Below are 27,211 nucleotides of genomic sequence, written 5' to 3'. Positions count from 1 at the left end.
AACCAGCAGCTCTCACCTTGGATAGGTCTGTGATGCCTCACACACACCTCTGCACTGCAGACTATCACTCCTCTCACCACAGAGCTAGTATACTGCCAGAGGTACACTAAGCACTGATATATCTGCAGGGGAGGGGGCTGATCACAGCACCTGAGGAGAAGACAGGAGTGTAACCAGCAGCTCTCACCTGGGACAGGTCTGTGATGTCTCACACACACCTCTGCACTGCAGACTATCACTCCTCTCACCACAGAGCTAGTATACTGCCATATAATACACTAAGCACTGATATATCTGCAGGGGAGGGGGCTGATCACAGCACCTGAGGAGAAGACAGGAGTGTAACCAGCAGCTCTCACCTGGGACAGGTCTGTGATGTCTCACACACACCTCTGCACTACAGACTATCACTCCTCTCACCACAGAGCTAGTATACTGCCAGAGGTACACTAAGCACTGATATATCTGTAGGGGAGGGGGCTGATCACAGCACCTGAGGAGAAGACAGGAGTGTAACCAGCAGCTCTCACCTTGGACAGGTCTGTGATGTCTCACACACACCTCTGCACCGCAGACTATCACTCCTCTCACCACAGAGCACGTATACTCCCATATAGTACACTAAGCACTGATATATCTGCAGGGGAGGGGGCTGATCACAGCACCTGAGGAGAAGACAGGAGTGTAACCAGCAGCTCTCACCTGGGACAGGTCTGTGATGTCTCACACACACCTCTGCACCGCAGACTATCACTCCTCTCACCACAGAGCACGTATACTCCCATATAGTACACTAAGCACTGATATATCTGCAGGGGAGGGGGCTGATCACAGCACCTGAGGAGAAGACAGGAGTGTAACCAGCAGCTCTCACCTGGGACTGGTCTGTGATGTCTCACACACACCTCTGCACCGCAGACTATCACTCCTCTCACCACAGAGCACGTATACTCCCATATAGTACACTAAGCACTGATATATCTGCAGGGGAGGGGGCTGATCACAGCACCTGAGGAGAAGACAGGAGTGTAACCAGCAGCTCTCACCTGGGACTGGTCTGTGATGCCTCACACACACCTCTGCACTGCAGACTATCACTCCTCTCACCACAGAGCTAGTATACTGCCATATAATACACTAAGCACTGATATATCTGCAGGGGAGGGGGCTGATCACAGCACCTGAGGAGAAGACAGGAGTGTAACCAGCAGCTCTCACCTGGGACTGGTCTGTGATGTCTCACACACACCTCTGCACTGCAGACTATCACTCCTCTCACCACAGAGCACGTATACTCCCATATAGTACACTAAGCACTGATATATCTGCAGGGGAGGGGGCTGATCACAGCACCTGAGGAGAACACAGGAGTGTAACCAGCAGCTCTCACCTGGGACTGGTCTGTGATGCCTCACACACACCTCTGCACTGCAGACTATCACTCCTCTCACCACAGAGCTAGTATACTGCCATATAATACACTAAGCACTGATATATCTGCAGGGGAGGGGGCTGATCACAGCACCTGAGGAGAAGACAGGAGTGTAACCAGCAGCTCTCACCTGGGACAGGTCTGTGATGTCTCACACACACCTCTGCACTGCAGACTATCACTCCTCTCACCACAGAGCTAGTATACTGCCAGAGGTACACTAAGCACTGATATATCTGCAGGGGAGGGGTCTGATCACAGCACCTGAGGAGAAGACAGGAGTGTAACCAGCAGCTCTCACCTGGGACAGGTCTGTGATGTCTCACACACACCTCTGCACTGCAGACTATCACTCCTCTCACCACAGAGCTAGTATACTGCCAGAGGTACACTAAGCACTGATATATCTGCAGGGGAGGGGGCTGATCACAGCACCTGAGGAGAAGACAGGAGTGTAACCAGCAGCTCTCACCTTGGATAGGTCTGTGATGCCTCACACACACCTCTGCACTGCAGACTATCACTCCTCTCACCACAGAGCTAGTATACTGCCAGAGGTACACTAAGCACTGATATATCTGCAGGGGAGGGGGCTGATCACAGCACCTGAGGAGAAGACAGGAGTGTAACCAGCAGCTCTCACCTGGGACAGATCTGTGATGTCTCACACACACCTCTGCACTACAGACTATCACTCCTCTCACCACAGAGCACGTATACTCCCATATAGTACACTAAGCACTGATATATCTGCAGGGGAGGGGGCTGATCACAGCACCTGAGGAGAAGACAGGAGTGTAACCAGCAGCTCTCACCTGGGACAGGTCTGTGATGTCTCACACACACCTCTGCACTGCAGACTATCACTCCTCTCACCACAGAGCTAGTATACTGCCATATAATACACTAAGCACTGATATATCTGCAGGGGAGGGGGCTGATCACAGCACCTGAGGAGAAGACAGGAGTGTAACCAGCAGCTCTCACCTTGGATAGGTCTGTGATGCCTCACACACACCTCTGCACTGCAGACTATCACTCCTCTCACCACAGAGCTAGTATACTGCCAGAGGTACACTAAGCACTGATATATCTGCAGGGGAGGGGGCTGATCACAGCACCTGAGGAGAAGACAGGAGTGTAACCAGCAGCTCTCACCTGGGACAGGTCTGTGATGTCTCACACACACCTCTGCACTGCAGACTATCACTCCTCTCTCCACAGAGCTAGTATACTGCCATATAATACACTAAGCACTGATATATCTGCAGGGGAGGGGGCTGATCACAGCACCTGAGAAGACAGGAGTGTAACCAGCAGCTCTCACCTGGGACAGGTCTGTGATGCCTCACACACACCTCTGCACCGCAGACTATCACTCCTCTCACCACAGAGGGTCAGGGTTAGGCTGCAGAAGGAAGTTAGGGTTATCCTGCAGGAGGGGTGAGTTTGGCAATGGGAGGGGAAAGTTAGGGTTGGGGCGGCGGGAGGAAAGGTTAGGTTTAGGCTTTGGGAGGAGAGGAGTAGGCTGCGGGAGGGGAGGATTAGGGTTTGGCTGCTGGATGCTGGAGGGGAGGGTTAGGGTGCAGAAGGAAGTTAGGGTTATGCTGCAGGTGGGGAAAGTTATTGTTGGGCTACGGGAGGGAAGGTTAGGGTTGGGTTGCATGAGGGGAAAGTTAGGGTTGGGGCGGCGGGAGGGGAGGATTAGGGTTAGGCTATGGGAGGGGAGGGTTAGTCTGCGGGAGGGGAGGGTTAGGGTTGGGGTGGTGGGAGGGGAGGTTAGGGTTAGGCTTCGGGAGGGGAGGAGTAAGCTGCGGGAGGGGAAGATTAGGGTTAGGCTATGTGGGGAGTCAGAGTTAGGCTACAGGGTGGAGGTTAAGGTTAGTCTCTAGGTAGAGGTTAGGGTTAGGCTATGGGAGGGAAGGGTTAGGGTAAGCTACTAGGGGAGGGTTAGGACTAGGGATTAAGGTTAGGAGTGCTGTATTTACTAGAACGCCGCTCCGTCATATGAGTCAGCCAGAAGTGATGGTCACATGTCCGATAAGACCCAGGAGCCGTGCTGAAGCCGGTGCAGCTGTCGGTAGCAGGTAAGTCACAGCTGGACCACCAGAGACCTTAAGTTGACATTTCATCAGTATCTCTACATAATGATTGTCAACATGGTCAATATCGACATTATAAATATTGCCATTGACTGTCTACATACCACACTTGAGGCCGGCGCTGGGCTGGGTGTAAGTGCAATGCCATGCGCACGGTATATTCTCTCACACGCCAAGCGCACAGTATATTCTCTCACACGCCATGTGCACGGTATATTCTCTCACACGCCATGTGCACGGTATATTCTCTCACACGCCACGCGCACGGTATATTCTCTCACACGCCACGCGCATGGTATATTCGCTCACACGCCATACGCACAGTATATTCTCTCACACGCCATGCGCACAGTATATTCGCTCACATGCCATGCGCACAGTATGCCTTCTGCTCAATGGGAGCTTTTTGTCCTCCATGAGCTCGCCTTAGGACACCTGCGTTACGGTTTGACAGGTGTACCGCCCCAGTGCATCCATGCCTGTGCACATTTTACCCTTATTGCTCCTTACATTAGAGAAGCAGGACAGGACATGGAAGGACGTGCTAGCATTGCCCGGGTATAGTAGGTTTCTATAATTGTGTACCAGGCAGCCGCAGCACAGACGCTACTTGTCCGGAGGCGGATCACCTGCGGTGGGTGCTCAACCCCTTGTGCCTAATATGCAGAGATGACGATCGTCAGCCGCTTCTGATTGTAACTTTTTATTGTAGACAAAACTCACAGATGTGATATTTTAACACCACTAGGAGCACAAAAATCAGTAATATTTGTAATAATGTATAAGGGTAGAATGAAGACCTGTTGCTGGTACCCGCTGAAAAATAAACTAATACAGCATTAATGGGGAGAGTCCAGTAGAAGAGCTGTGTATGGGAGGAGACGATCTGGAGGGGGCATCCCAGAAGAACAATAGTGGAGAAAAGAAGTAGTATGGGGTAACAAGTCTCACAATATAGTGTTAGAGAGTACAGGAGGCCAGCTTGGTGGTACCAGGAGGCCAGGGGTATGGTACAGGGAGGCTATGGTGGTGGTACAGGAGGTCAGGTTGGAGGTACCAGGATGCCAGGGGGATGGTACATGGAGTCTATGGTGGTGGTACAGGAGGCCATGGAGATAGTACATGAGGTCAGGTTGGAGGTACCAGGAGGCCAGGAGGATGGTACCAGGAGGCCAGGGTGATGGTATAGGAGGCTATGGGGATAGTACATGAGGTCAGATTGCAGGTACCAGGAGGCCAGGGGGATGGTACCAGGAGGCCAGGGTGGTGGTACAGGAGGCCAGGGAGATAGTACATGAGGTCAGTGTGGTGGTACCAGGAGGCCAGGGTGGTGGTACAGGAGGCCAGGGTGGTGGTACAGGAGGTTAGGGGGATAGTACATGAGGTCAGGTTGGAGGTACCAGGAGGCCAGGGGGATGGTACCAGGAGGCCAGGGTGGTGGTATAAGAGGCTAGGGGGTTGTATTAATAAACAATGGCATGCAGAAACTCTAATTAATGGGCACATTATCTCCAGCATTGATTATTGCAATAGACTCCTTACTGGTCTCAGCATTTAGGCTGCCATCCTCGCACAATGTGCTGCTGTTCTGCTCTGTCACTCCCTAAAGTTGTTGCCTGTATTTTACAGAATTCAATACAACATACTTCTACGTATACATAAGGTTATAACCAAACCATACAAGCATACATCTCTTCTCTTATATCATTATATCTCCCACTCGCCCCCTCCGCCCTGCGTAATATCTGCGTCTCTCATCCACGCCCATCACATGCTCCCAGTTGCCATTAGAGGATTATATCCGGGCTGCACCCACTTTGTGTAATGTCCTCCCTCACACAACAAGACTTTCCTCTAGTTTAGGACAAACACTGCTGCGTGACACGGATCATACATGTGACAAGGATCATACATGTGACACGTATCATACAGGCACCAGGAGCCTCGGCAGTCTGACTGGAGCAATACACTGTATGTTACACTTTTATCCTCATGTATCACACTCCTATTTCCCTATAGAGCGTAGACGTGGGTACACACTACAAAGACATATCTGTAGATAATGGTCTTTCATATACACTGAACATCTTCCAGGCAGCCGCGGGTCCCGCTGGCCGGGGGTCACACCGCAAACCCCTCCCCGTGGCTGCCGCCTCATGTGTATGGGCGATTGGCTGATCGCCCGTACACACTTGCTGATGGACAGATATGTCTGCATATATATCTATATCTGTCCATAGCCTGTGCAGCACAGCCAACACTATGTGCCTGTGTACGACGTCGTTCACCGACATATCGCTGGTACACACTGGCCCGACGGGCACCAGATATATTGGCCGATCAATGGATCGGCCAATATATCTGTCAGTGTGTACCCAGCTTAAACCTACGAGCAGGGCCCTCTGACCTCTCCCTCTTCATGTTATTATTACCTAGTCTCGGTCTAATACTGTTTCGTTCCCAATTGTAAAGCACAGCTGAATGAATAAATGTTAATAAACAGTACAATAACTATCGCGGAGAACAGATTGTTGAGGAGGAGAATTTAGGTGGCTACGGTGCCAGGTTCTGGGAGAAGGCAATCCACCAGGCAGGAGTTCGGGGGCAGAAAGTCCAGCAGGAGATCAGAAGTCGGTTCCAGAACGCCGGCATGTACGGGATGACTCAGAACACGTAGGAGTTGCTGTCATTTCTTATACTGAGAGCCCTTTCCGCCTGCGCTATGGCGTCGTCGGCTCTCTTGCTCAGTTCCTTACACTCCTGCAGAACGTCATTAAACTGCTTGTAGGTCTCCTTCATGATTGTGCTGTTAGTGGGCTTCAGAGCCCAGTATCCTTCCTCCAGCCACGGTTTGACAGACCCTGCGAGCTCCACGGCACCATTGCTGATAGACCTCTTTAAGGAGTTATCAATGTCCTTACAGAGGTGGTAGAGGTCACTGCCACAGCCAGTCACCCTTTCGCCATCAATCACACGGACACTGGGGATGGTGTCCAGCACAACATGTCTGTATGAGCCGTTGGTACACAGAGGGTTGCCCAGGTTGTAGACGGGGTCCCGCAGGCGGATACTCTCCAGCCTACGGAGGCCCTTTAGGCACTTCAAGCTGTCAGCGCTGCACAGCAGATTCCCAGCCACGTTCAGGACCTGCAGGCTGTCACAGGATGCCAGGGGCTCCAGCGAAGAGATTCGGTTACAGGACAAGTTCAGAGCCACCATCAGCTTCAGGGAGGACAAAGGAGCCAGGTGGGTGATGTGGTTGTTTGATAGGTCCAAGCGCTCCAGATTCAGGCACTCTCCTATACAGCCCAACTCCTGCAGGCCCAGACCGCGCAGCTTCAGAAAGAGGATCGACTCCAGGTCAAACTCACCAGTCCGAGACTTCAGCATCTCAGATGTGATCCTGGCATGGTCGGTGGTCTGTTCTTTGCTGCTCCTGCTTTCCATGGTCCCGAGATGCTTTCCTACAGATCAGAAGGCCACAAGCTCATTGGAAGATGGCAGCCACCCTCTCTGGCGTTATAGACCCTGTAAAGGCGTCTGCCCGATGGGCTTAGTGTTCCTGTCCTCCGACTTATCTTTCCTCCCAGTCTCCTTACACCTGAGGATTCTGCTCTCTTGGTCCAAGCTCAGCTGAGATTTTTGCAGAGTGAACGCATGTGGGGGAACGATAGTGTGAGACCTCCAGACGATCTGTGACAGATATAAATAAACATAATAATAGGAGCATCGATTACTTATGGACATTCTGTACCTACTATCCCCATCTGTCACCTGCGCCCCTGCTACTATCCCCATCTGTCACCTGTGCCCCTGCTACTATCCCAATCTGTCACCTGCGCCCCTGCTACTATCCCCATCTGTCACCTGTGCCCCTGCTACTATCCCCATCTGTCACCTGTGCCCCTGCTACTATCCCCATCTGTCACCTGTGCCCCAGCTACTGTCACCGTCTGCCACCTGCGCCCCTGCTACTATCCCCATCTGTCACCTGCGCCCCTGCTACTATCCCCATCTGTCACCTGTGCCCCTGCTACTATCCCCATCTGTCACCTGTGCCCCTGCTACTATCCCCATCTGTCACCTGTGCCCCTGCTACTATCCCCATCTGTCACCTGTGCCCCTGCTACTATCCCCATCTGTCACCTGTGCCCCAGCTACTGTCACCGTCTGCCACCTGCGCCCCTGCTACTATCCCCATCTGTCACCTGCGCCCCTGCTACTATCCCCATCTGTCACCTGTGCCCCTGCTACTATCCCCATCTGTCACCTGTGCCCCTGCTACTATCCCCATCTGTCACCTGTGCCCCTGCTACTATCCCCATCTGTCACCTGCACCCCTGCTACTATCCCCATCTGTCACCTGTGCCCCTGCTACTATCCCCATCTGTCACCTGTGCCCCTGCTACTATCCCCATCTGTCACCTGTGCCCCAGCTACTGTCACCGTCTGCCACCTGCGCCCCTGCTACTATCCCCATCTGTCACCTGCACCCCTGCTACTATCACCATCTGTCACCTGTGCCCCTGCTACTATCCCCATCTGTCACCTGTGCCCCTGCTACTATCCCCATCTGTCACCTGTGCCCCTGCTACTATCCCCATCTGTCACCTGTGCCCCTGCTACTATCCCCATCTGTCACCTGTGCCCCAGCTACTGTCACCGTCTGCCACCTGCGCCCCTGCTACTATCCCCATCTGTCACCTGCGCCCCTGCTACTATCCCCATCTGTCACCTGTGCCCCTGCTACTATCCCCATCTGTCACCTGTGCCCCTGCTACTATCCCCATCTGTCACCTGTGCCCCTGCTACTATCCCCATCTGTCACCTGCACCCCTGCTACTATCCCCATCTGTCACCTGTGCCCCTGCTACTATCCCCATCTGTCACCTGTGCCCCTGCTACTATCCCCATCTGTCACCTGTGCCCCAGCTACTGTCACCGTCTGCCACCTGCGCCCCTGCTACTATCCCCATCTGTCACCTGCGCCCCTGCTACTATCCCCATCTGTCACCTGTGCCCCTGCTACTATCCCCATCTGTCACCTGTGCCCCTGCTACTATCCCCATCTGTCACCTGTGCCCCTGCTACTATCCCCATCTGTCACCTGCACCCCTGCTACTATCCCCATCTGTCACCTGTGCCCCAGCTACTGTCACCGTCTGCCACCTGCGCCCCTGCTACTATCCCCATCTGTCACCTGCGCCCCTGCTACTATCCCCATCTGTCACCTGTGCCCCTGCTACTATCCCCATCTGTCACCTGCACCCCTGCTACTATCCCCATCTGTCACCTGTGTGCTACTATCCCCATCTGTCACCTGTGCCCCAGCTACTGTCACCGTCTGCCACCTGCGCCCCTGCTACTATCCCCATCTGTCACCTGCGCCCCTGCTACTATCCCCATCTGTCACCTGTGCCCCAGCTACTACCCCCATCTGTCACCTGTGTGCTACTATCCCCATCTGTCACCTGTGCCCCAGCTACTACCTCCATCTGTCACCTGTGTGCTACTATCCCCATCTGTCACCTGTGCCCCAGCTACTACCTCCATCTGTCACCTGTGTGCTACTACCTCCATCTGTCACCTGTGTGCTACTATCCCCATCTGTCACCTGTGCCCCAGCTACTACCTCCATCTGTCACCTGTGTGCTACTATCCCCATCTGTCACCTGTGCCCCAGCTACTATCCCCATCTGTCACCTGTGTGCTACTACCTCCATCTGTCACCTGTGTGCTACTATCCCCATCTGTCACCTGTGCCCCAGCTACTACCTCCATCTGTCACCTGTGTGCTACTATCCCCATCTGTCACCTGTGCCCCAGCTACTATCCCCATCTGTCACCTGTGTGCTACTATCCCCATCTGTCACCTGTGCCCCAGCTATTGTCACCGTCTGCCACCTGCGCCCCTGCTACTATCCCCATCTGTCACCTGCGCCCCTGCTACTATCCCCATCTGTCACCTGTGCCCCAGCTACTATCCCCATCTGTCACCTGTGTGCTACTATCCCCATCTGTCACCTGTGCCCCAGCTACTACCTCCATCTGTCACCTGTGTGCTACTATCCCCATCTGTCACCTGTGCCCCAGCTACTACCTCCATCTGTCACCTGTGTGCTACTATCCCCATCTGTCACCTGTGCCCCAGCTACTATCCCCATCTGTCACCTGTGTGCTACTATCCCCATCTGTCACCTGTGCCCCAGCTACTGTCACCGTCTGCCACCTGCGCCCCTGCTACTATCCCCATCTGTCACCTGCGCCCCTGCTACTATCCCCATCTGTCACCTGTGTGCTACTATCCCCATCTGTCACCTGTGCCCCAGCTACTGTCACCGTCTGCCACCTGCGCCCCTGCTACTATCCCCATCTGTCACCTGCGCCCCTGCTACTATCCCCATCTGTCACCTGTGCCCCAGCTACTATCCCCATCTGTCACCTGTGTGCTACTATCCCCATCTGTCACCTGTGCCCCAGCTACTACCTCCATCTGTCACCTGTGTGCTACTATCCCCATCTGTCACCTGTGCCCCAGCTACTACCTCCATCTGTCACCTGTGTGCTACTATCCCCATCTGTCACCTGTGCCCCAGCTACTATCCCCATCTGTCACCTGTGTGCTACTATCCCCATCTGTCACCTGTGCCCCAGCTACAGTCACCGTCTGCCACCTGCGCCCCTGCTACTATCCCCATCTGTCACCTGCGCCCCTGCTACTATCCCCATCTGTCACCTGTGTGCTACTATCCCCATCTGTCACCTGTGCCCCAGCTACTGTCACCGTCTGCCACCTGCGCCCCTGCTACTATCCCCATCTGTCACCTGCGCCCCTGCTACTATCCCCATCTGTCACCTGTGCCCCAGCTACTATCCCCATCTGTCACCTGTGTGCTACTATCCCCATCTGTCACCTGTGCCCCAGCTACTACCTCCATCTGTCACCTGTGTGCTACTATCCCCATCTGTCACCTGTGCCCCAGCTACTACCTCCATCTGTCACCTGTGTGCTACTATCCCCATCTGTCACCTGTGCCCCAGCTACTATCCCCATCTGTCACCTGTGTGCTACTATCCCCATCTGTCACCTGTGCCCCAGCTACTGTCACCGTCTGCCACCTGTGCCCCTGCTACTATCCCCATCTGTCACCTGCGCCCCTGCTACTATCCCCATCTGTCACCTGTGCCCCTGCTACTATCCCCATCTGTCACCTGTGCCCCTGCTACTATCCCCATCTGTCACCTGCACCCCTGCTACTATCCCCATCTGTCACCTGTGTGCTACTATCCCCATCTGTCACCTGTGCCCCAGCTACTGTCACCGTCTGCCACCTGCGCCCCTGCTACTATCCCCATCTGTCACCTGCGCCCCTGCTACTATCCCCATCTGTCACCTGTGCCCCAGCTACTACCCCCATCTGTCACCTGTGTGCTACAATCCCCATCTGTCACCTGTGCCCCAGCTACTACCTCCATCTGTCACCTGTGTGCTACTATCCCCATCTGTCACCTGTGCCCCAGCTACTACCTCCATCTGTCACCTGTGTGCTACTATCCCCATCTGTCACCTGTGCCCCAGCTACTATCCCCATCTGTCACCTGTGTGCTACTACCTCCATCTGTCACCTGTGTGCTACTATCCCCATCTGTCACCTGTGCCCCAGCTACTACCTCCATCTGTCACCTGTGTGCTACTATCCCCATCTGTCACCTGTGCCCCAGCTACTATCCCCATCTGTCACCTGTGTGCTACTACCTCCATCTGTCACCTGTGTGCTACTATCCCCATCTGTCACCTGTGCCCCAGCTACTACCCCCATCTGTCACCTGTGTGCTACTATCCCCATCTGTCACCTGTGCCCCAGCTACTATCCCCATCTGTCACCTGTGTGCTACTTTCCCCATCTGTCACCTGTGCCCCAGCTACTGTCACCGTCTGCCACCTGCGCCCCTGCTACTATCCCCATCTGTCACCTGCGCCCCTGCTACTATCCCCATCTGTCACCTGTGCCCCAGCTACTATCCCCATCTGTCACCTGTGTGCTACTATCCCCATCTGTCACCTGTGCCCCAGCTACTACCTCCATCTGTCACCTGTGTGCTACTATCCCCATCTGTCACCTGTGCCCCAGCTACTACCTCCATCTGTCACCTGTGTGCTACTATCCCCATCTGTCACCTGTGCCCCAGCTACTATCCCCATCTGTCACCTGTGTGCTACTATCCCCATCTGTCACCTGTGCCCCAGCTACTGTCACCGTCTGCCACCTGCGCCCCTGCTACTATCCCCATCTGTCACCTGCGCCCCTGCTACTATCCCCATCTGTCACCTGTGTGCTACTATCCCCATCTGTCACCTGTGCCCCAGCTACTGTCACCGTCTGCCACCTGCGCCCCTGCTACTATCCCCATCTGTCACCTGCGCCCCTGCTACTATCCCCATCTGTCACCTGTGCCCCAGCTACTATCCCCATCTGTCACCTGTGTGCTACTATCCCCATCTGTCACCTGTGCCCCAGCTACTACCTCCATCTGTCACCTGTGTGCTACTATCCCCATCTGTCACCTGTGCCCCAGCTACTACCTCCATCTGTCACCTGTGTGCTACTATCCCCATCTGTCACCTGTGCCCCAGCTACTATCCCCATCTGTCACCTGTGTGCTACTATCCCCATCTGTCACCTGTGCCCCAGCTACTGTCACCGTCTGCCACCTGCGCCCCTGCTACTATCCCCATCTGTCACCTGCGCCCCTGCTACTATCCCCATCTGTCACCTGTGTGCTACTATCCCCATCTGTCACCTGTGCCCCAGCTACTGTCACCGTCTGCCACCTGCGCCCCTGCTACTATCCCCATCTGTCACCTGCGCCCCTGCTACTATCCCCATCTGTCACCTGTGCCCCAGCTACTATCCCCATCTGTCACCTGTGTGCTACTATCCCCATCTGTCACCTGTGCCCCAGCTACTACCTCCATCTGTCACCTGTGTGCTACTATCCCCATCTGTCACCTGTGCCCCAGCTACTACCTCCATCTGTCACCTGTGTGCTACTATCCCCATCTGTCACCTGTGCCTCAGCTACTATCCCCATCTGTCACCTGTGTGCTACTATCCCCATCTGTCACCTGTGCCCCAGCTACTGTCACCGTCTGCCACCTGCGCCCCTGCTACTATCCCCATCTGTCACCTGCGCCCCTGCTACTATCCCCATCTGTCACCTGTGCCCCAGCTACTATCCCCATCTGTCACCTGTGTGCTACTATCCCCATCTGTCACCTGTGCCCCAGCTACTACCTCCATCTGTCACCTGTGTGCTACTATCCCCATCTGTCACCTGTGCCCCAGCTACTACCTCCATCTGTCACCTGTGTGCTACTATCCCCATCTGTCACCTGTGCCCCAGCTACTATCCCCATCTGTCACCTGTGTGCTACTATCCCCATCTGTCACCTGTGCCCCAGCTACTGTCACCGTCTGCCACCTGCGCCCCTGCTACTATCCCCATCTGTCACCTGCGCCCCTGCTACTATCCCCATCTGTCACCTGTGTGCTACTATCCCCATCTGTCACCTGTGCCCCAGCTACTGTCACCGTCTGCCACCTGCGCCCCTGCTACTATCCCCATCTGTCACCTGCGCCCCTGCTACTATCCCCATCTGTCACCTGTGCCCCAGCTACTATCCCCATCTGTCACCTGTGTGCTACTATCCCCATCTGTCACCTGTGCCCCAGCTACTACCTCCATCTGTCACCTGTGTGCTACTATCCCCATCTGTCACCTGTGCCCCAGCTACTACCTCCATCTGTCACCTGTGTGCTACTATCCCCATCTGTCACCTGTGCCCCAGCTACTATCCCCATCTGTCACCTGTGTGCTACTATCCCCATCTGTCACCTGTGCCCCAGCTACTGTCACCGTCTGCCACCTGCGCCCCTGCTACTATCCCCATCTGTCACCTGCGCCCCTGCTACTATCCCCATCTGTCACCTGTGTGCTACTATCCCCATCTGTCACCTGTGCCCCAGCTACTGTCACCGTCTGCCACCTGCGCCCCTGCTACTATCCCCATCTGTCACCTGCGCCCCTGCTACTATCCCCATCTGTCACCTGTGCCCCAGCTACTATCCCCATCTGTCACCTGTGTGCTACTATCCCCATCTGTCACCTGTGCCCCAGCTACTACCTCCATCTGTCACCTGTGTGCTACTATCCCCATCTGTCACCTGTGCCCCAGCTACTACCTCCATCTGTCACCTGTGTGCTACTATCCCCATCTGTCACCTGTGCCCCAGCTACTATCCCCATCTGTCACCTGTGTGCTACTATCCCCATCTGTCACCTGTGCCCCAGCTACTGTCACCGTCTGCCACCTGCGCCCCTGCTACTATCCCCATCTGTCACCTGCGCCCCTGCTACTATCCCCATCTGTCACCTGTGCCCCAGCTACTATCCCCATCTGTCACCTGTGTGCTACTATCCCCATCTGTCACCTGTGCCCCAGCTACTACCTCCATCTGTCACCTGTGTGCTACTATCCCCATCTGTCACCTGTGCCCCAGCTACTACCTCCATCTGTCACCTGTGTGCTACTATCCCCATCTGTCACCTGTGCCCCAGCTACTATCCCCATCTGTCACCTGTGTGCTACTATCCCCATCTGTCACCTGTGCCCCAGCTACTGTCACCGTCTGCCACCTGCGCCCCTGCTACTATCCCCATCTGTCACCTGCGCCCCTGCTACTATCCCCATCTGTCACCTGTGTGCTACTATCCCCATCTGTCACCTGTGCCCCAGCTACTGTCACCGTCTGCCACCTGCGCCCCTGCTACTATCCCCATCTGTCACCTGCGCCCCTGCTACTATCCCCATCTGTCACCTGTGCCCCAGCTACTATCCCCATCTGTCACCTGTGTGCTACTATCCCCATCTGTCACCTGTGCCCCAGCTACTACCTCCATCTGTCACCTGTGTGCTACTATCCCCATCTGTCACCTGTGCCCCAGCTACTACCTCCATCTGTCACCTGTGTGCTACTATCCCCATCTGTCACCTGTGCCCCAGCTACTATCCCCATCTGTCACCTGTGTGCTACTATCCCCATCTGTCACCTGTGCCCCAGCTACTGTCACCGTCTGCCACCTGCGCCCCTGCTACTATCCCCATCTGTCACCTGCGCCCCTGCTACTATCCCCATCTGTCACCTGTGTGCTACTATCCCCATCTGTCACCTGTGCCCCAGCTACTGTCACCGTCTGCCACCTGCGCCCCTGCTACTATCCCCATCTGTCACCTGCGCCCCTGCTACTATCCCCATCTGTCACCTGTGCCCCAGCTACTATCCCCATCTGTCACCTGTGTGCTACTATCCCCATCTGTCACCTGTGCCCCAGCTACTACCTCCATCTGTCACCTGTGTGCTACTATCCCCATCTGTCACCTGTGCCCCAGCTACTACCTCCATCTGTCACCTGTGTGCTACTATCCCCATCTGTCACCTGTGCCCCAGCTACTATCCCCATCTGTCACCTGTGTGCTACTATCCCCATCTGTCACCTGTGCCCCAGCTACTGTCACCGTCTGCCACCTGCGCCCCTGCTACTATCCCCATCTGTCACCTGCGCCCCTGCTACTATCCCCATCTGTCACCTGTGTGCTACTATCCCCATCTGTCACCTGTGCCCCAGCTACTGTCACCGTCTGCCACCTGCGCCCCTGCTACTATCCCCATCTGTCACCTGCGCCCCTGCTACTATCCCCATCTGTCACCTGTGCCCCAGCTACTATCCCCATCTGTCACCTGTGTGCTACTATCCCCATCTGTCACCAGTGCCCCAGCTACTACCTCCATCTGTCACCTGTGTGCTACTATCCCCATCTGTCACCTGTGCCCCAGCTACTACCTCCATCTGTCACCTGTGTGCTACTATCCCCATCTGTCACCTGTGCCCCAGCTACTATCCCCATCTGTCACCTGTGTGCTACTATCCCCATCTGTCACCTGTGCCCCAGCTACTGTCACCGTCTGCCACCTGCGCCCCTGCTACTATCCCCATCTGTCACCTGCGCCCCTGCTACTATCCCCATCTGTCACCTGTGCCCCAGCTACTATCCCCATCTGTCACCTGCGCCCCTGCTACTATCCCCATCTGTCACCTGTGTGCTACTATCCCCATCTGTCACCTGTGCCCCAGCTACTACCTCCATCTGTCACCTGTGTGCTACTATCCCCATCTGTCACCTGTGCCCCAGCTACTACCTCCATCTGTCACTTGTGTGCTACTATCCCCATCTGTCACCTGTGCCCCAGCTACTATCCCCATCTGTCACCTGTGTGCTACTATCCCCATCTGTCACCTGTGCCCCAGCTACTGTCACCGTCTGCCACCTGCGCCCCTGCTACTATCCCCATCTGTCACCTGCGCCCCTGCTACTATCCCCATCTGTCACCTGTGTGCTACTATCCCCATCTGTCACCTGTGCCCCAGCTACTGTCACCGTCTGCCACCTGCGCCCCTGCTACTATCCCCATCTGTCACCTGCGCCCCTGCTACTATCCCCATCTGTCACCTGCGCCCCTGCTACTATCCCCATCTGTCACCTGTGCCCCAGCTACTATCCCCATCTGTCACCTGCGCCCCTGCTACTATCCCCATCTGTCACCTGTGTGCTACTATCCCCATCTGTCACCTGTGCCCCAGCTACTACCTCCATCTGTCACCTGTGTGCTACTATCCCCATCTGTCACCTGTGCCCCAGCTACTACCTCCATCTGTCACCTGTGTGCTACTATCCCCATCTGTCACCTGTGCCCCAGCTACTGTCACCGTCTGCCACCTGCGCCCCTGCTACTATCCCCATCTGTCACCTGCGCCCCTGCTACTATCCCCATCTGTCACCTGTGCCCCAGCTACTATCCCCATCTGTCACCTGTGTGCTACTATCCCCATCTGTCACCTGTGCCCCAGCTACTGTCACCGTCTGCCACCTGCGCCCCTGCTACTATCCCCATCTGTCACCTGCGCCCCTGCTACTATCCCCATCTGTCACCTGTGCCCCAGCTACTATCCCCATCTGTCACCTGCGCCCCTGCTACTATCCCCATCTGTCACCTGTGTGCTACTATCCCCATCTGTCACCTGTGCCCCAGCTACTACCTCCATCTGTCACCTGTGTGCTACTATCCCCATCTGTCACCTCTGCCCCAGCTACTACCTCCATCTGTCACCTGTGTGCTACTATCCCCATCTGTCACCTGTGCCCCAGCTACTATCCCCATCTGTCACCTGTGTGCTACTATCCCCATCTGTCACCTGTGCCCCAGCTACTGTCACCGTCTGCCACCTGCGCCCCTGCTACTATCCCCATCTGTCACCTGCGCCCCTGCTACTATCCCCATCTGTCACCTGTGCCCCAGCTACTATCCCCATCTGTCACCTGCGCCCCTGCTACTATCCCCATCTGTCACCTGTGTGCTACTATCCCCATCTGTCACCTGTGCCCCAGCTACTACCTCCATCTGTCACCTGTGTGCTACTATCCCCATCTGTCACCTGTGCCCCAGCTACTACCTCCATCTGTCACCTGTGTGCTACTATCCCCATCTGTCACCTGTGCCCCAGCTACTATCCCCATCTGTCACCTGTGTGCTACTATCCCCATCTGTCACCTGTGCCCCAGCTACTGTCACCGTCTGCCACCTGCGCCCCTGCTACTATCCCCATCTGTCACCTGCGCCCCTGCTACTATCCCCATCTGTCACCTGTGTGCTACTATCCCCATCTGTCACCTGTGCCCCAGCTACTGTCACCGTCTGCCACCTGCGCCCCTGCTACTATCCCCATCTGTCACCTGCGCCCCTGCTACTATCCCCATCTGTCACCTGCGCCCCTGCTACTATCCCCATCTGTCACCTGTGCCCCAGCTACTATCCCCATCTGTCACCTGCGCCCCTGCTACTATCCCCATCTGTCACCTGTGTGCTACTATCCCCATCTGTCACCTGTGCCCCAGCTACTACCTCCATCTGTCACCTGTGTGCTACTATCCCCATCTGTCACCTGTGCCCCAGCTACCTCCATCTGTCACCTGTGTGCTACTATCCCCATCTGTCACCTGTGCCCCAGCTACTGTCACCGTCTGCCACCTGCGCCCCTGCTACTATCCCCATCTGTCACCTGCGCCCCTGCTACTATCCCCATCTGTCACCTGTGCCCCAGCTACTATCCCCATCTGTCACCTGCGCCCCTGCTACTATCCCCATCTGTCACCTGTGTGCTACTATCCCCATCTGTCACCTGTGCCCCAGCTACTACCTCCATCTGTCACCTGTGTGCTACTATCCCCATCTGTCACCTGTGCCCCAGCTACTACCTCCATCTGTCACCTGTGTGCTACTATCCCCATCTGTCACCTGTGCCCCAGCTACTATCCCCATCTGTCACCTGTGTGCTACTATCCCCATCTGTCACCTGTGCCCCAGCTACTGTCACCGTCTGCCACCTGCGCCCCTGCTACTATCCCCATCTGTCACCTGCGCCCCTGCTACTATCCCCATCTGTCACCTGTGTGCTACTATCCCCATCTGTCACCTGTGCCCCAGCTACTGTCACCGTCTGCCACCTGCGCCCCTGCTACTATCCCCATCTGTCACCTGCGCCCCTGCTACTATCCCCATCTGTCACCTGCGCCCCTGCTACTATCCCCATCTGTCACCTGTGCCCCAGCTACTATCCCCATCTGTCACCTGCGCCCCTGCTACTATCCCCATCTGTCACCTGTGTGCTACTATCCCCATCTGTCACCTGTGCCCCAGCTACTACCTCCATCTGTCACCTGTGTGCTACTATCCCCATCTGTCACCTGTGCCCCAGCTACTACCTCCATCTGTCACCTGTGTGCTACTATCCCCATCTGTCACCTGTGCCCCAGCTACTATCCCCATCTGTCACCTGTGTGCTACTATCCCCATCTGTCACCTGTGCCCCAGCTACTGTCACCGTCTGCCACCTGCGCCCCTGCTACTATCCCCATCTGTCACCTGCGCCCCTGCTACTATCCCCATCTGTCACCTGTGTGCTACTATCCCCATCTGTCACCTGTGCCCCAGCTACTGTCACCGTCTGCCACCTGCGCCCCTGCTACTATCCCCATCTGTCACCTGCGCCCCTGCTACTATCCCCATCTGTCACCTGTGCCCCAGCTACTATCCCCATCTGTCACCTGCGCCCCTGCTACTATCCCCATCTGTCACCTGTGTGCTACTATCCCCATCTGTCACCTGTGCCCCAGCTACTACCTCCATCTGTCACCTGTGTGCTACTATCCCCATCTGTCACCTGTGCCCCAGCTACTATCCCCATCTGACACCTGCGCCCCAGCTACTACCTCCATCTGTCACCTGTGTGCTACTATCCCCATCTGTCACCTGTGCCCCAGCTACTACCTCCATCTGTCACCTGTGTGCTACTATCCCCATCTGTCACCTGTGCCCCAGCTACTATCCCCATCTGTCACCTGTGTGCTACTATCCCCATCTGTCACCTGTGCCCCAGCTACTGTCACCGTCTGCCACCTGCGCCCCTGCTACTATCCCCATCTGTCACCTGCGCCCCTGCTACTATCCCCATCTGTCACCTGTGTGCTACTATCCCCATCTGTCACCTGTGCCCCAGCTACTGTCACCGTCTGCCACCTGCGCCCCTGCTACTATCCCCATCTGTCACCTGCGCCCCTGCTACTATCCCCATCTGTCACCTGTGCCCCAGCTACTATCCCCATCTGTCACCTGTGTGCTACTATCCCCATCTGTCACCTGTGCCCCAGCTACTACCTCCATCTGTCACCTGTGTGCTACTATCCCCATCTGTCACCTGTGCCCCAGCTACTACCTCCATCTGTCACCTGTGTGCTACTATCCCCATCTGTCACCTGTGCCCCAGCTACTATCCCCATCTGTCACCTGTGTGCTACTATCCCCATCTGTCACCTGTGCCCCAGCTACTGTCACCGTCTGCCACCTGCGCCCCTGCTACTATCCCCATCTGTCACCTGCGCCCCTGCTACTATCCCCATCTGTCACCTGTGTGCTACTATCCCCATCTGTCACCTGTGCCCCAGCTACTGTCACCGTCTGCCACCTGCGCCCCTGCTACTATCCCCATCTGTCACCTGCGCCCCTGCTACTATCCCCATCTGTCACCTGTGCCCCAGCTACTATCCCCATCTGTCACCTGTGTGCTACTATCCCCATCTGTCACCTGTGCCCCAGCTACTACCTCCATCTGTCACCTGTGTGCTACTATCCCCATCTGTCACCTGTGCCCCAGCTACTACCTCCATCTGTCACCTGTGTGCTACTATCCCCATCTGTCACCTGTGCCCCAGCTACTATCCCCATCTGTCACCTGTGTGCTACTATCCCCATCTGTCACCTGTGCCCCAGCTACTGTCACCGTCTGCCACCTGCGCCCCTGCTACTATCCCCATCTGTCACCTGCGCCCCTGCTACTATCCCCATCTGTCACCTGTGCCCCAGCTACTATCCCCATCTGTCACCTGTGTGCTACTATCCCCATCTGTCACCTGTGCCCCAGCTACTACCTCCATCTGTCACCTGTGTGCTACTATCCCCATCTGTCACCTGTGCCCCAGCTACTACCTCCATCTGTCACCTGTGTGCTACTATCCCCATCTGTCACCTGTGCCCCAGCTACTATCCCCATCTGTCACCTGTGTGCTACTATCCCCATCTGTCACCTGTGCCCCAGCTACTGTCACCGTCTGCCACCTGCGCCCCTGCTACTATCCCCATCTGTCACCTGCGCCCCTGCTACTATCCCCATCTGTCACCTGTGTGCTACTATCCCCATCTGTCACCTGTGCCCCAGCTACTGTCACCGTCTGCCACCTGCGCCCCTGCTACTATCCCCATCTGTCACCTGCGCCCCTGCTACTATCCCCATCTGTCACCTGTGCCCCAGCTACTATCCCCATCTGTCACCTGTGTGCTACTATCCCCATCTGTCACCTGTGCCCCAGCTACTACCTCCATCTGTCACCTGTGTGCTACTATCCCCATCTGTCACCTGTGCCCCAGCTACTACCTCCATCTGTCACCTGTGTGCTACTATCCCCATCTGTCACCTGTGCCCCAGCTACTATCCCCATCTGTCACCTGTGTGCTACTATCCCCATCTGTCACCTGTGCCCCAGCTACTGTCACCGTCTGCCACCTGCGCCCCTGCTACTATCCCCATCTGTCACCTGCGCCCCTGCTACTATCCCCATCTGTCACCTGTGTGCTACTATCCCCATCTGTCACCTGTGCCCCAGCTACTGTCACCGTCTGCCACCTGCGCCCCTGCTACTATCCCCATCTGTCACCTGCGCCCCTGCTACTATCCCCATCTGTCACCTGTGCCCCAGCTACTATCCCCATCTGTCACCTGTGTGCTACTATCCCCATCTGTCACCTGTGCCCCAGCTACTACCTCCATCTGTCACCTGTGTGCTACTATCCCCATCTGTCACCTGTGCCCCCAGCTACTACCTCCATCTGTCACCTGTGTGCTACTATCCCCATCTGTCACCTATGCCCCAGCTACTATCCCCATCTGTCACCTGTGTGCTACTATCCCCATCTGTCACCTGTGCCCCAGCTACTGTCACCGTCTGCCACCTGCGCCCCTGCTACTATCCCCATCTGTCACCTGCGCCCCTGCTACTATCCCCATCTGTCACCTGTGTGCTACTATCCCCATCTGTCACCTGTGCCCCAGCTACTGTCACCGTCTGCCACCTGCGCCCCTGCTACTATCCCCATCTGTCACCTGCGCCCCTGCTACTATCCCCATCTGTCACCTGTGCCCCAGCTACTATCCCATCTGTCACCTGTGTGCTACTATCCCCATCTGTCACCAGTGCCCCAGCTACTACCTCCATCTGTCACCTGTGTGCTACTATCCCCATCTGTCACCTGTGCCCCCAGCTACTACCTCCATCTGTCACCTGTGCTGCTACTATCCCCATCTGTCACCTGTGCCCCAGCTACTATCCCCATCTGTCACCTGTGTGCTACTATCCCCATCTGTCACCTGTGCCCCAGCTACTGTCACCGTCTGCCACCTGCGCCCCTGCTACTATCCCCATCTGTCACCTGCGCCCCTGCTACTATCCCATCTGTCACCTGTGCCCCAGCTACTATCCCATCTGTCACCTGCGCCCCTGCTACTATCCCCATCTGTCACCTGTGTGCTACTATCCCCATCTGTCACCTGTGCCCCAGCTACTACCTCCATCTGTCACCTGTGTGCTACTATCCCCATCTGTCACCTGTGCCCCAGCTACTACCTCCATCTGTCACCTGTGTGCTACTATCCCCATCTGTCCACCTGTGCCCCAGCTACTATCCCCATCTGTCACCTGTGTGCTACTATCCCCATCTGTCACCTGTGCCCCAGCTACTGTCACCGTCTGCCACCTGCGCCCCTGCTACTATCCCCATCTGTCACCTGCGCCCCTGCTACTATCCCCATCTGTCACCTGTGTGCTACTATCCCCATCTGTCACCTGTGCCCCAGCTACTGTCACCGTCTGCCACCTGCGCCCCTGCTACTATCCCCATCTGTCACCTGCGCCCCTGCTACTATCCCCATCTGTCACCTGCGCCCCTGCTACTATCCCCATCTGTCACCTGTGCCCCAGCTACTATCCCCATCTGTCACCTGCGCCCCTGCTACTATCCCCATCTGTCACCTGTGTGCTACTATCCCCATCTGTCACCTGTGCCCCAGCTACTACCTCCATCTGTCACCTGTGTGCTACTATCCCCATCTGTCACCTGTGCCCCAGCTACTACCTCCATCTGTCAACCTGTGTGCTACTATCCCCATCTGTCACCTGTGCCCCAGCTACTGTCACCGTCTGCCACCTGCGCCCCTGCTACTATCCCCATCTGTCACCTGCGCCACTGCTACTATCCCCATCTGTCACCTGTGCCCAGCTACTATCCCCATCTGTCACCTGTGCCCTGCTACTATCCCCATCTGTCACCTGTGCCCCAGCTACTATCACCGTCTGCCACCTGCGCCCCTGCTACTATCCCCATCTGTCACCTGCGCCCCTGCTACTATCCCCATCTGTCACCTGTGCCCAGCTACTATCCCCATCTGTCACCTGTGCCCTGCTACTATCCCCATCTGTCACCTGTTGCTACTATCCCCATCTGTCACCGTGCCCAGCTCTACCTCCTCTGCACCTGTGCTACTATCCCCATCTGTCACCTGCTGCCCCAGCTACTACCTCCATCTGTCACCTGTGTGCTACTATCCCCATCTGTCACCTGTGCCCAGCTACTATCCCCATCTGTCACCTGTGTGCTACTATCCCCATCTGTCACCTGTGCCCCAGCTACTGTCACCGTCTGCCACCTGCGCCCCTGCTACTATCCCCATCTGTCACCTGCGCCCCTGCTACTATCCCCATCTGTCACCTGTGCCCCAGCTACTATCCCCATCTGTCACCTGCGCCCCTGCTACTATCCCCATCTGTCACCTGTGTGCTACTATCCCCATCTGTCACCTGTGCCCCAGCTACTACCTCCATCTGTCACCTGTGTGCTACTATCCCCATCTGTCACCTGTGCCCCAGCTACTACCTCCATCTGTCACCTGTGTGCTACTATCCCCATCTGTCACCTGTGCCCCAGCTACTATCCCCATCTGTCACCTGTGTGCTACTATCCCCATCTGTCACCTGTGCCCCAGCTACTGTCACCGTCTGCCACCTGCGCCCCTGCTACTATCCCCATCTGTCACCTGCGCCCCTGCTACTATCCCCATCTGTCACCTGTGTGCTACTATCCCCATCTGTCACCTGTGCCCCAGCTACTGTCACCGTCTGCCACCTGCGCCCCTGCTACTATCCCCATCTGTCACCTGCGCCCCTGCTACTATCCCCATCTGTCACCTGCGCCCCTGCTACTATCCCCATCTGTCACCTGTGCCCCAGCTACTATCCCCATCTGTCACCTGCGCCCCTGCTACTATCCCCATCTGTCACCTGTGTGCTACTATCCCCATCTGTCACCTGTGCCCCAGCTACTACCTCCATCTGTCACCTGTGTGCTACTATCCCCATCTGTCACCTGTGCCCCAGCTACTACTCCATCTGTCACCTGTGTGCTACTATCCCCATCTGTCACCTGTGCCCCAGCTACTGTCACCGTCTGCCACCTGCGCCCCTGCTACTATCCCCATCTGTCACCTGCGCCCCTGCTACTATCCCCATCTGTCACCTGTGCCCCAGCTACTATCCCCATCTGTCACCTGCGCCCCTGCTACTATCCCCCATCTGTCACCTGTGTGCTACTATCCCCATCTGTCACCTTGCCCCAGCTACTACCTCCATCTGTCACCTGTGTGCTACTATCCCCATCTGTCACCTGTGCCCCAGCTACTACCTCCATCTGTCACCTGTGTGCTACTATCCCCATCTGTCACCTGTGCCCCAGCTACTATCCCCATCTGTCACCTGTGTGCTACTATCCCCATCTGTCACCTGTGCCCCAGCTACTGTCACCGTCTGCCACCTGCGCCCCTGCTACTATCCCCATCTGTCACCTGCGCCCCTGCTACTATCCCCATCTGTCACCTGTGTGCTACTATCCCCATCTGTCACCTGTGCCCCAGCTACTGTCACCGTCTGCCACCTGCGCCCCTGCTACTATCCCCATCTGTCCACCTGCGCCCCTGCTACTATCCCCATCTGTCACTGCGCCCCTGCTACTATCCCCATCTGTCACCTGTGCCCCAGCTACTATCCCATCTGTCACCTGCGCCCCTGCTACTATCCCCATCTGTCACCTGTGTGCTACTATCCCCATCTGTCACCTGTGCCCCAGCTACTACCTCCATCTGTCACCTGTGTGCTACTATCCCCATCTGTCACCTGTGCCCCAGCTACTACCTCCATCTGTCACCTGTGTGCTACTATCCCCCATCTGTCACCTGTGCCCCAGCTACTATCCCCATCTGTCACCTGTGTGCTACTATCCCCATCTGTCACCTGTGCCCCAGCTACTGTCACCGTCTGCCACCTGCGCCCCTGCTACTATCCCCATCTGTCACCTGCGCCCCTGCTACTATCCCCATCTGTCACCTGTGCTGCTACTATCCCCATCTGTCACCTGTGCCCAGCTCTGTCACCGTCTGCCACCTGCGCCCCTGCTACTATCCCCATCTGTCACCTGCGCCCCCTGCTACTATCCCCATCTGTCACCTGTGCCCCTGCTACTATCCCCATCTGTCACCTGTGCGCCCAGCTACTATCCCCATCTGTCACCTGGTGCTGCTACTATCCCCATCTGTCACCTGTGCCCCCAGCTACTACCTCCATCTGTCACCTGTGCTGCTACTATCCCCATCTGTCACCTGTGCCCAGCTTACTATTCCCATCTGACACCTGCGCCCCTGCTACTCATCCCCATCTGTCACCGTGTGCTACTATCCCCATCTGTCACCTGTGCCCCAGCTACTGTCACCGTCTGCCACCTGCGCCCCTGCTACTATCCCCATCTGTCACCTGCGCCCCTGCTACTATCCCCATCTGTCACCTGCGCCCCTGCTACTATCCCCATCTGTCACCTGTGCCCCAGCTACTATCCCAATCTGTCACCTGCGCCCCTGCTACTATCCCCATCTGTCACCTGTGTGCTACTATCCCCATCTGTCACCTGTGCCCCAGCTACTACCTCCATCTGTCACCTGTGTGCTACTATCCCCATCTGTCACCTGTGCCCCAGCTACTATCCCCATCTGTCACCTGCGCCCCTGCTACTATCCCCATCTGTCACCTGTTTGCTACTATCCCCATCTGTCACCTGTGCCCCAGCTACTACCTCCATCTGTCACCTGTGTGCTACTATCCCCATCTGTCACCTGTGCCCCAGCTACTATCCCCATCTGACACCTGCGCCCCTGCTACTATCCCCATCTGTCACCTGTGTGCTACTATCCCCATCTGTCACCTGTGCCCCAGCTACTGTCACCGTCTGCCACCTGCGCCCCTGCTACTATCCCCATCTGTCACCTGCGCCCCTGCTACTATCCCCATCTGTCACCTGCGCCCCTGCTACTATCCCCATCTGTCACCTGTGCCCCAGCTACTATCCCCATCTGTCACCTGCGCCCCTGCTACTATCCCCATCTGTCACCTGCGCCCCTGCTACTATCCCCATCTGTCACCTGTGCCCCAGCTACTACCTCCATCTGTCACCTGTGTGCTACTATCCCCATCTGTCACCTGTGCCCCAGCTACTATCCCCATCTGACACCTGCGCACCTGCTACTATCCCCATCTGTCACCTGTGTGCTACTATCCCCATCTGTCACCTGTGCCCCAGCTACTGTCACCGTCTGCCACCTGCGCCCCTGCTACTATCCCCATCTGTCACCTGCGCCCCTGCTACTATCCCCATCTGTCACCTGCGCCCCTGCTACTATCCCCATCTGTCACCTGTGCCCCAGCTACTATCCCAATCTGTCACCTGCGCCCCTGCTACTATCCCCATCTGTCACCTGCGCCCCTGCTACTATCCCCATCTGTCACCTGCGCCCCTGCTACTATCCCCATCTGTCACCTGTGCCCCAGCTACTACCTCCATCTGTCACCTGTGTGCTACTATCCCCATCTGTCACCTGTGCCCCAGCTACTATCCCCATCTGACACCTGCGCCCCTGCTACTATCCCCATCTGTCACCTGTGTGCTACTATCCCCATCTGTCACCTGTGCCCCAGCTACTACCTCCATCTGTCACCTGTGTGCTACTATCCCCATCTGTCACCTGTGCCCCAGCTACTATCCCCATCTGACACCTGCGCCCCTGCTACTATCCCCATCTGTCACCTGTGTGCTACTATCCCCATCTGTCACCTGTGCCCCAGCTACTGTCACCGTCTGCCACCTGCGCCCCTGCTACTATCCCCATCTGTCACCTGCGCCCCTGCTACTATCCCCATCTGTCACCTGCGCCCCTGCTACTATCCCCATCTGTCACCTGTGCCCCAGCTACTATCCCAATCTGTCACCTGCGCCCCTGCTACTATCCCCATCTGTCACCTGTGTGCTACTATCCCCATCTGTCACCTGTGCCCCAGCTACTACCTCCATCTGTCACCTGTGTGCTACTATCCCCATCTGTCACCTGTGCCCCAGCTACTATCCCCATCTGTCACCTGCGCCCCTGCTACTATCCCCATCTGTCACCTGTGTGCTACTATCCCCATCTGTCACCTGTGCCCCAGCTACTACCTCCATCTGTCACCTGTGTGCTACTATCCCCATCTGTCACCTGTGCCCCAGCTACTATCCCCATCTGACACCTGCGCCCCTGCTACTATCCCCATCTGTCACCTGTGTGCTACTATCCCCATCTGTCACCTGTGCCCCAGCTACTGTCACCGTCTGCCACCTGCGCCCCTGCTACTATCCCCATCTGTCACCTGCGCCCCTGCTACTATCCCCATCTGTCACCTGCGCCCCTGCTACTATCCCCATCTGTCACCTGTGCCCCAGCTACTATCCCAATCTGTCACCTGCGCCCCTGCTACTATCCCCATCTGTCACCTGCGCCCCTGCTACTATCCCCATCTGTCACCTGCGCCCCTGCTACTATC

General features: G+C 56.4%; 1 protein-coding gene across 1 annotated transcript in view; it reads right to left on the bottom strand.

Moving 5' to 3' along the window:
* Positions 1-4,250: 4,250 nt before the first annotated feature.
* LRRC61 (leucine rich repeat containing 61) overlaps positions 4,251-27,211 on the bottom strand; it is a 40,689-nt gene continuing 17,728 nt past the window's right edge. Inside the window, exon 2 of the mRNA XM_088462945.1 lies at positions 4,251-7,227. Coding sequence (XP_088319071.1) covers positions 6,199-6,981 — 783 coding nt within the window. The 5' untranslated portion in view covers positions 6,982-7,227 and the 3' untranslated portion in view covers positions 4,251-6,198. The remainder of the gene's footprint in view (positions 7,228-27,211) is intronic.

This window comes from Taudactylus pleione, unplaced genomic scaffold (assembly GCF_031769625.1).
Source record: "Taudactylus pleione unplaced genomic scaffold, aTauple2 ptg001297l, whole genome shotgun sequence".
Taxonomy (NCBI): domain Eukaryota; kingdom Metazoa; phylum Chordata; class Amphibia; order Anura; family Myobatrachidae; genus Taudactylus; species Taudactylus pleione.
Note: the sequence above shows the minus strand (reverse complement) of the source record. Positions and strands in the feature narration are given on the sequence as shown.